We start from the raw sequence: 9,976 nt of genomic DNA on the forward strand, positions 1-9,976 counted from the left end.
CATGACCAGCATGTTGTGGCACGTTTTCAGGTCTGAGTTTAAACAAGTCAGGGATGACGAGTAAGTAAGCAAAATCTACATGCGCGTAGTAAATATTTAAATTTGAAAAAAAGCTTTAAATGCGAAAATCTTTTCTCCAGGGCTGCTGGAAGCCTATGAATTATTATGGCAGGGTGGTTTCTAAGCAACTCAACCATCAACATTTATAGCCAAGGGACATTTACTTCGAATATTTTTTTTCTGTTTAAATCTCGAGATATTTGCCGAACTTATTTTCAGGATTGAGAGGTCTTTCTGCAATTAGGTATTTTTAATGCAAAATGTGGAACTCGCATTTGGGATGGAAATGTTTTTTATTTAAATAAATTAAAGAAATTTTTGGAGAAACCTTTTGAAAATAATATACGGGAATTAAACAAATTATTGCGTCTTGTGTTCATCTATTGTATTTTATTGGTGTTATGCTACTTCCTACGTATAAACAACAAATTTCTGCGTCATCAAAAGAGGGGAGCATAAGGGCTTTAGGATAAAACAAGACTATCACGATACTCATGGCGTCATTTTTTGCAGGGTTGTGGGTTCAAGGAAAAATGTTTCAGTTGAGTTTCTTCTTTACAGTAACATTACACCTATCTTTCCCTACTCCAAGATATAACATTCTGTTTCACCAAGTTACATTTTTTCAAATGCAGTTACCTTTACAAGCATCTTTACTGACATGTTCTATGATGAACTCGACGATGTATAGTCAACTATTCGATCAAGAAACTGATTATTTCCACTTTTCGTCAAACAGACCTTGATTCTCATCGCGATTTAACCCGGCTCCTCGTGGCATTTCTCTATTTTTCTTTTCATAATTTTTATTATCACATCCAAAACCTCTGGTTCAGATATACAATTAATGATAAAATTGTTATTTCGAAACAATTCATCAAACGATTTGTTATTGTGAGTCTCGTCACATGACTCTAAAAAGGCTGCACGAACTAATTGAAGGGAAGCATGGGGAGATGATAATTCCTATTGGTTAAAAACGAAATTAATATTAGTACATAGGTCAAACGGTGACATATAAAAACACAATTATGATGATACAACCGATTCGATATTTACATCTGTCCGCAACACTTTTTCTTTTAATAAGTAACACATCAGGGCGGCTATAACTATCAAATTTCATAATTTCAGGAGATTTTAGGAAAAAACACTAAAAAAACGTATCAAAATTACTTTTCAGTAGATTTTGACAAAATTCTAGGAGGAAATAAATGAGTTATAAATAATAAAACTAAATCTTTTATGAAAATAATAATAAATATATAGATAAATATTGTGAAATAAAGAAACAATTGCACATTGCATAAAACAATTAGGAGATATCAGAGTCGATATTTTAGGTTATTTACACGATGTCAGAAGGTGTATGGAAATATTTTTATAGGATTCCGCACAATTACCTGTTTTGGATTTAACCATCTATTCGTAGGTGTTCCATCACCCAGTTTTAACGAATGCACCTAAAAATAAAAGGAAGAATCACAAGAAGAAACAGCACACCTAAAGATATCTCAGGTTAGACTTAAAAAGACATAGTGTGAAATCAATAAGGAATATATCGATGTGAAAGTACGATGAAAATATTCTACAATATTTGATTTGAATATATTTCCAGAAATTTCTTTGTTTCATAACTAGGCTTTAACAATAAGTTTGGCAATATATTGTGATCAGCATTTAGCAAAATATTGCTGACAATATATTGCTATAATGTAAAACAGCCTTTAACATTGACAATAAGAATGACGTCATCTTACCAACAGGTGAACCAGTGATTCGCGTATTCTATCAACATCATCATCAGCCTAGATTATGAGCGTAAACTCTAATATTTCAGGTGTTTTTTAAAAAAGGTCACCTCCAAGGTAGAAAATAATACTCACCTGTTCTAACCAAGTATTAATACTGATACTTGTGTTGATGTTTTCAACATAATGCCACCAATGTTTAGGTACAAATAGTACTTCACCAGGTTGCAAATCAACCTAAAAAATGCATAAATGCGTTGTTGAATTGAGCTTTTTCGTAAGAACTCCATATACTCACAATCCTCAATTTATTTTATTGCCATTTGAAGGTGAAAAAAATTGATTTTGCGACACAAGTTATTTCAGTGTCGAAAACAGCAACAATTTACGTCCTAAGGTTTGATCCGAAAAAGCCGATTTCCATTTAACGGAAATTGAGCGGGCGGCAGAAAGAAATACAGTGTTACCGTGATGTATGTTCTAAATGTTGCACGAATTGAACAAACATCGAAAAATTAAAAGCTCGATGTGCAAGTTAAAAATTTTGAACTTGCACGATCAGTTTTTTGCACGCTTGTAAGAATTGATATATTATAATGCTGCGGGTTTTTTTGCTGACATAGGGAAAAAACATAACAATCAAGATAGCCTGCAACAGGACAAGCATAATGGACTTAAATGGACATAAAATCCACTTTAAGGTTTGAAAATAAAATAAAATAATCAATTTATACAATTAGATCAGTTTGTTTTGAATTCAACTGGAGATCAACTGGAGATCTACGAGAGATACACTATTATCAGAATCTTATTTTTGGTTTATTATAGATGTTGATTCTCTTGATAACCCCCTAAAATAAATTTCCAATCGCGTTTGTGAGGGGTTCCAGTATAGTGACTCAAATAGGAAAGTAATAACTTCACACCCCTAACCCACTACTCCAACAGTTCATATGTCTGGTTCCACCAAACAATTAAATTTAAAAATACGATAGAAGAAACATACCTTATAGCTTGTTTTTTGAAATTCTGAAGATGTTGGATTTGTTGTACAAAACACACTGGACTCCTCATATGGTATTCGTGTTGGGTGCAACATTTCTGCGTCAGACGGTGGGAATAGATACCATCTTTTAACTCCATCAATTTGCGCCACAAGATTTGAGCCGTACGTGTCCTGGTGACAAGGAGTAAATGAACCTTCGCTACCAATCCAAATTGTGGAATCACTACCATTTCTGTTTGGATAACCGAATTTGCACCAATCAACAGCTGCTAAGACTTTCTCATCTTTATTCTGAAACAACTCAGCCATGTAATTGTAATCTGCATAACACCAGTATGATTCGCTAAGGGATCGTCTCAAAATGTTCGTACGTTTTTTTCGTATAATTATACGAACGCTACGAAGTACTTCGTTTCGTGAAACGAATGTCATACGAAGTGCTTCGTTTAAAATAAAAAATATAAACGAAGTTTATACGAACTTTTTTAATACATGATACGAACTTAAACGAAGTTTTTTTATCATACAAAATAAAATGATACGAACTTTGAACGAAGTAAATTGCTATACGATCTTGAAACGAACTTCAAAAGTACCGGCGTAATAGCGCGTAATTATTTCAATACAAAATCAGAAACAAAAGAATTAAACGAAGTTTTTTTGACATAGGAAAAGAAATGATACGAACTTTAAACGAAGTAAATTGCTATACGAACTTAAAACGAACTTCAAAAGTACCGGCGTAATTGCGCATAATTATTTCAATACGAAACCAGAAATAAAAGAAGTAAAATATACGATTTATTTTAATAGTTTCAACCAAACTTAAATTTAATATCAAGCATTTGTATTTCCTTTTTAAAATATCGAATTTAATTAAATTAAACAGTTTTTTTTAAAACTAGCTACTTTCATAGCATGTCTAAAAATTACGACAGTGATATCGATTGGATATATGACACAGCCAGTTCCGACGACGAGACTGATTTGTTGCAAAGTATATATTTTTTTATTTTTTTCTCCCCTTTTTTTAAACTCTTAAATTTATTAATGTAGTTAAAATTCAATTTACTTATTTTTTTAGATAAAAATAAAAGACGAGGAAGACCAAGCATACACGAGAAATATCCGGAAATAATTACTTGTGTCAAGACGTTGATAGAACAGGGTTCTGCTGAAGCTCACTTAATGTTTTTAAAAGTATTTTATCGTTGCGTTTTTAGAAAAATTTGTATATATTTTAACCACTGTTTGTATATATTTTAGCATATTTTAGCACAGTTTGTATATATATTTTTATTGCAAAAAAAGCAAAAAAACAATAAAAAAAATAGCAACTGAAATTATTTTTACCTATTCACCAATAAAATTGTGCCGTGACAAGATAAACAAACATAAAAAAACATGCATGCAACCTGAAAGCATATAATCAGCCTTATTATTTGCAACGCGTAACGAAGCCAAAGTTGTTATTATTAAAAGGATAAAAAGTTTACACTTCATACAAAATTTAAAATCTATATTTAAAGTTGGAGCCTGGTTTATTCTTATGATATTCTTAACTTTTGACCCGTTTTGCATCCTCGATATTCCTACAGAAAATTCTTGTAGAAAAACGTGAAATAATACGCAATGATAGGGCGAGCAATATTATTTAAACTTATTTTATCTAATTCAAGTGGAAGCAATATTTTAAAACATATTATTTAATTCTAACTAAATAAAGTTTTTTTTTTTTTCGAAATAAGATGCAGTAAAGATAGCGCAATAAACTTAGTAAACAAAACAAAGTTTTTTTTGAAAGTTTTTTTTATGATATAAGACGCGTAATAACGTGAATAATATTTGTTAAACGAATTTCGTTAATGAAACGAATTTTGTCATTGTTAAAAAATATTTAAATAATAAAGACCTTAGATAATAAGTCCAATTAAAATAAACGAAGTTCGTATAACGAAACGAACTTTATAATTGTTGAAAAAAATTAAATATAAAGACTATAGATAATAGTCCAATTACAATAAACGAACTTCCTATAAGCAAATTTTTATACGAACTTCTTTAAAAATGATACGAACTACATACGAACTTTATTTTAAATGATACGAACTTTATACGAACTTTTAATTTTGATGATACGAAAAAGTTCGTATTAAAAATAAAATGATACGAAAGATTTAATAAATCGATACGAAGTTTTTTATACGAATTATACGAACTACGTACGAACATTTTGAGACGGTCCCTAAAAAGTTTGTTTACTCTCAAATAATGTTCAACTATCAAGGCACAGCTCGTTCCGTAAATCGCATCGCATAGTTAAAGCACATAGCATTAGTGTTTTATGAGAATTTACCCTTTTTTTAGGAAAACTTCTTTAAAAAAGGCTACAAATATATATCGAGCTGCTACAACACATGTATTACAACTGTTTAGAACTATTGATCTCTGTAGAATGATTGAAACCCAAGGTTTTTATCTAATTTCACACTTTTTAAGTTTCGGCAAATACCCTGTTTAAATTGAAAATCCTTTTATCCTTTTTAGGAGCAAATACAATACCTGCCCTCCTTACAAATTACTATGCTAAAAAATGCAGAAAACAAATTATACACATACCTACCAAGAATATTTACCAAGTTCTCCACAATCATCTGTTGCTGTAACGTCCAACCACGACTGAAATTCTTTGAACGTCGCAGTAACATAGTAGCAATCGGTTTCCATAACAACAGGTGATGATACAGAGATTTTTTCTTCGTTTAATTTTCGTTTTCTACTTTCATACTTCTCTTTTTCATAAAGTTTAAATGTAGTGACAATATCACCAAAGAGACGTGTAAACTCTTTCAAGGACCACTTCGAAGCTTCCCAGTCTGATATTTGATTGGTGAATACAGTAGGTACTACCAGTTCACTCAATAAACGTTTGATCTCTTCTGTTGTTTGAAGTTGACCATCAATGTATCTAATTTTATTAACCATGACGACTAATTGTTGTTTATTTATCCACTTTGCTACGTTATATTCTGTGTCCTAACTTGATGTGTTTTTGGGCCGTTTCCTTATTCTCTATTGAATGTTGTGCAACTGCAGACAATAAGGGAAAAGTTTTATTATTATTTTGTGGTTTTAGAAACTCTAGTCTGCACCAAAAATGGTTTCTATTAATAAAAGAATGAAAAAAAGCAACAAAAATCATTAAGTCTTTTCTACAAAACATTTTTTATGATAACATTACTTTAACATTTAACATTACTTATTAAAATTTCTAATTTTACTAAATGTTTTTGGGAGAAGATCCTTATAAATAAATTTCCATGAAATACATTGTTATTAAGAGTACCTACCTGGCCTGTTTTATAACTATTTCATAATGCAACATTGATCGCTAACATAGGTTAGCATATTAAGGTAACAATTAACGTTCAGCTATATTAAAAAATATCAACAATCATAGTTTTGAATGTGATGCATGGAGTTGGAAAATGACTTCTTATTGTATAACCTGTTACAAAGTCTATCTATATAAAACTGTCTGTGTAACAAAAGCAGGATATTACAGAAAGTTTTAAAATTTATATTATGAAAAAACAAGAACAAAATTAAATGCAAGCAAAACTTCAGAAATATGTTCCAAAAACATTAAGATTCATTTAAGGCTACCTTAAATGCAAAATTATGGGCAATCAATTGAGTTAAACGAACGAAACTGACAAAGTTTAGAAGAAATATTTTTGATACAAAAATCACATTAACAACAGCTTAAATAGACTGCAATACCAGTATGAGCAAAAGAAAAGCCACTTTAAAGGTCAAAATTTTAAAGACAGGACCTCTCTAGAGACATAATGTTCTTTCCTCATGTTCTGAACTAAAAAAAAACAGTACAATGTTCAAGACCCTGAAGTTGGCAAGTTCCAAAACAAGACAAAATAATTCTTCATTCTTCAAACATATCTATTAGCTTGCGCCACAGCTTTTGGAAATCTATCCTTTCTTTTTCTCATAAAAGTCGGTAAAGGTCCGCGTATTCTCGATCCCAGTGGATTATTATTGTCATCTAGAAGTATAATATTGTTGTTATCATATCTTGGAGTCATATCTAATTTTCGTTTCCGTGTTGCAACAACCAGAGCTCTACAGGGCCTCCCTTTCACAGCAACTTTAATTACATCTCCTATATCAGCTGTTCTACGTTTCCGGTAAAACCCAATCAAATAAGGCTTTCGATATCTCTTCGATACTTGCCCAAGTTCACTGTTATCAACACAATTAAATTCTGTCAACAAATAGATTGATCTTCTGGTAAAATCTTGTAAAATCTTAGATGGTTTGCAGAATTGAGACAGTGATTTGAAAAGATGATTCATTTTGTTTTGTAGTTTCTTTAGCTAAAATAAATACAGTATATAATTACAAATATTTTTTATTCGAATGCTTATTTAGGGTTGCCACTCTTTTGATAGAGTCAAATATGAGGGCACATGATGATTTTTATGAGAGTTCCTAAATTAAAAGAAAATGGCAGTATTAAGTAAAAAAATTAGATTTTCATATTTTCTAAAATAAATGGAGAATACTTAAGGAGTTTTTTAAATAAGTGAAGAAAAAATTATTGTTGTACCTATGTAACATTTCCATGCATTTTAAGAGTTTGCAAAACCAATGGAGATTTAAGGAGAATGTTAAAAAGAGATTTGATAATTTTTAAGGAAACTTTTTTTTAAATTAACGAGAATTGAGGTGTTTTAAAGAGGCGTGGCAACCCAGTAAACACTGGCTGCTAAAACCGTTTATAAGTGGATAGACCTCAGACTAATTTAATTATGAACAATGGCACTTAGTGATGTATGTAGCGGACTGGTATGATGCATTTAAATGTTAATGAGGGGTTTATAGACAGTAAAATCGTAATTAATTACTAACATAACTATCCCCACTCTCCAAAAATGCAATATTAGTACTTGTCAGGTTTTTAGGAATTTTCACGAAAGTTTTTGCAAACACACAGCAAACAAAATATTACTTCGGAACCAAAAATTTACATATATCAACTAAGATTTGCATTTAGAATTATTAGCAGAAAAATAAATGGCTTTTAAGCATTGAAAATATTTTATGAAGTTTTTCGTGTGCATTGCTTGAAATGAACCTAGCATTGACAGGATGCATATGCAGTAACTAATTTAATGAAGACTTAACACCCAAATTTTAGAGTTTTCTCTGTAATAAATCGTTCAATATTTATTCACAAATATGCATAAACAAAAGCGATCACCAGTGCTGTTTGAAATAAAAATAAAAAAAATGTGAAAATTCATTTAAATTATAATTAGAAATGTACAAATTAATTTATAAATATATTATTCCAATTTACAAATATGTAAAATTAATTAATATCCACAAGAGTAATAAATTATCTTATGCTTAAATAACCAAATACTAAATGTTTAAATAATTAAGAAAATAGAATTCACCTAATGCAAACAATTAAGTGAGAAATGTTTAAAAATTTGCCTCTTATGTTTAACAAAAATCTGATCCATGCAGAAAAAACGCAACTTTTTCATCATTACACTGATTTTATCAATGAAATTGAAAAAATTAATTGGAATTAAGTAAACTATGAATACTCTGGGAAAAAAGGGAAAAAACTGTGATAAACATAGTGGCTTCAACTACAGCCTCTCCTTTGTCAGCTAGTTAGTGTTGGATGGAAACAGTAAACCCAATTACAAAAAATTCACACTATTATCAAATTTAAAAATAGTTGTATCTCCATAGATTTTCAAGGTCCATAATTTTAAATCTTGTCTTTACTTGACAAGTCTAAAAAACAAAGTAAAAAACATGTTTGTAAATACTTATATCTTATGTAATTTGCAAGACAACACTTTATACTTTTATTTGGCATTACATTTACTAGTAAGCTATGCAGAAGCTAAAATAAAGAATAAAAAAGTACATATCAATGATATATTCAGCTTTTATTAGAATATGGAATCCAAATATCCAACAGTAATCCGATAAAGACAATTCCAACACTTATCCATAATTTAACACTAAAAACGTGACTAAATATAAGAACTGACAACAGAACATTAAAAAACTTTCGTGTGGTCGTAACAACTGAGCAGGTCAGTGGACCAAATGTGGTGATTGTATAATAAATAAAATTTTGCCCTAATCCACTTGTTAATCCAAGTAAAAGAAGATAAAATAGAACAGAAGGGTGTTCTTTAATGAATATAAAGAAACCAGGAAATTCGTTAAAGCTCACCACAGCCATACCAAGGAACACAGAGGAATATGCATTAACGTGATACATTAGCAAGTGTGTATCCAGCTCATGGCTTTGCCTCATACGTTCTTGTGTTGCAGCTAACATTCCATCAAATCCTAAAGAAGCGAACACCAAACCCCATCCTTTAACATAACTTGAACCAATAAACTTTTGCGCTGGAGTTGTTCCAACAGATACTTGTGAATTTAAACTATATTGTTCATACATAAAACTAATGACACCACCAACAATGATCCAAGTGCTAGCAAATCGTTGTAGTGGGTACCTTTTGTTAGACAGAAAACAAGCACAAAATAGTATGGGTATTGGTTTGCTGGATTTCAATACCAACTGTGTTGGGTAGTTTATATGAGCTAAAGAAGCATTTGAACATAACATACTAAAAACAAAAAACATAGCACATAAAAAGTACATCTTTTTCGGCACACTATTGGCACTCTCCTTTGACAAGATAACAGATGTATTCTTGGCTTCTTTAATTAAATATGACTTCATAACCAAAGCAAGTTTGGCAAACACAACATTAAATAATGACGGGATAAATACCATAAATAAATAAAATGTAAATATCTTGTCACCAAAAGTGTTTGTTATACTCTCAATAGCAATACCATTCAGCAGATAACTAAAGAATACACCACCAAAACAGATGAGAAGTTTTAATATCATTTTATGATTGCTACCTAAAACAAAACAAGATGCATAAAATAGAAGACAAAATAGGCATTGTTTTCTACACATTTTCACTATATTTGTTGTGCATGCTAGCATTAAATGATTAAAATAAAACCTATAACCACATTGCAAATTTTCTTCATTAAAGATAGTCCTCATGTGTACAACAAGATAAAG

The 9,976-nt window shown here is 30.5% G+C and overlaps 3 protein-coding genes across 5 annotated transcripts; all 3 read right to left on the bottom strand.

Moving 5' to 3' along the window:
* Window positions 1-346: 346 nt before the first annotated feature.
* On the bottom strand, window positions 347-5,971 carry LOC130622305 (HSPB1-associated protein 1-like). Of its 2 annotated transcripts, none has more exons than XM_057437756.1 (6): window positions 5,441-5,971; window positions 2,818-3,160; window positions 1,947-2,048; window positions 1,821-1,868; window positions 1,464-1,523; window positions 347-1,026 (listed from the first exon to the last, which is right to left on the bottom strand). In XM_057437756.1, the coding sequence occupies exons 1-6, from the start codon at window positions 5,800-5,802 to the stop codon at window positions 820-822; spliced, it is 1,122 nt and encodes a 373-aa protein (XP_057293739.1). In that variant the 5' UTR covers window positions 5,803-5,971; the 3' UTR covers window positions 347-819. The 2 variants fall into 2 exon arrangements, with proteins under 2 accessions (XP_057293739.1, XP_057293740.1); XM_057437757.1 differs by having other exon boundaries at window positions 5,437-5,656.
* A 39-nt stretch (window positions 5,972-6,010) lies between these two features.
* On the bottom strand, window positions 6,011-7,234 carry LOC130622312 (39S ribosomal protein L14, mitochondrial-like). The gene has a single exon (XM_057437765.1). It carries the CDS (start codon window positions 7,188-7,190, stop codon window positions 6,768-6,770), a length of 423 nt encoding a protein of 140 aa, XP_057293748.1. The 5' UTR covers window positions 7,191-7,234; the 3' UTR covers window positions 6,011-6,767.
* Window positions 7,235-7,986: 752 nt separating this feature from the next.
* LOC130622304 (solute carrier family 35 member B1-like) lies at window positions 7,987-9,958 on the bottom strand. Of its 2 annotated transcripts, none has more exons than XM_057437755.1 (2): window positions 9,112-9,958; window positions 7,987-8,649 (listed from the first exon to the last, which is right to left on the bottom strand). In XM_057437755.1, the coding sequence occupies exons 1-2, from the start codon at window positions 9,956-9,958 to the stop codon at window positions 8,624-8,626; spliced, it is 873 nt and encodes a 290-aa protein (XP_057293738.1). In that variant the 3' UTR covers window positions 7,987-8,623. The 2 variants fall into 2 exon arrangements, with proteins under 2 accessions (XP_057293738.1, XP_057293737.1); XM_057437754.1 differs by having other exon boundaries at window positions 7,991-8,649; window positions 9,101-9,958.
* Between the last annotated feature and the right edge of the window lie 18 nt (window positions 9,959-9,976).

The sequence above is a fragment of the Hydractinia symbiolongicarpus genome, chromosome 12 (assembly GCF_029227915.1).
Source record: "Hydractinia symbiolongicarpus strain clone_291-10 chromosome 12, HSymV2.1, whole genome shotgun sequence".
NCBI classification, from domain to species: domain Eukaryota; kingdom Metazoa; phylum Cnidaria; class Hydrozoa; order Anthoathecata; family Hydractiniidae; genus Hydractinia; species Hydractinia symbiolongicarpus.

Coding starts and splice junctions, on each gene's coding strand:
- LOC130622305 (XM_057437756.1), bottom strand. CDS start 5,802: ATGGTTAATAAAATTAGATACATTGATGGTCAACTTCAAACAACAGAA. Junction 3,161..5,440: donor GAACTTGGTAAATATTCTTG/GTAGGTATGTGT, acceptor ACGATCCCTTAG/CGAATCATACTGGTGTTATG. Junction 1,027..1,463: donor GATGGTTAAATCCAAAACAG/GTAATTGTGCGG, acceptor TTTAACCAATAG/GAATTATCATCTCCCCATGC.
- LOC130622312 (XM_057437765.1), bottom strand. CDS start 7,190: ATGAATCATCTTTTCAAATCACTGTCTCAATTCTGCAAACCATCTAAG.
- LOC130622304 (XM_057437754.1), bottom strand. CDS start 9,958: ATGAGGACTATCTTTAATGAAGAAAATTTGCAATGTGGTTATAGGTTT. Junction 8,650..9,100: donor TGTTCCTTGGTATGGCTGTG/GTGAGCTTTAAC, acceptor TTTGTTTTTTAG/ACTTGTCAAGTAAAGACAAG.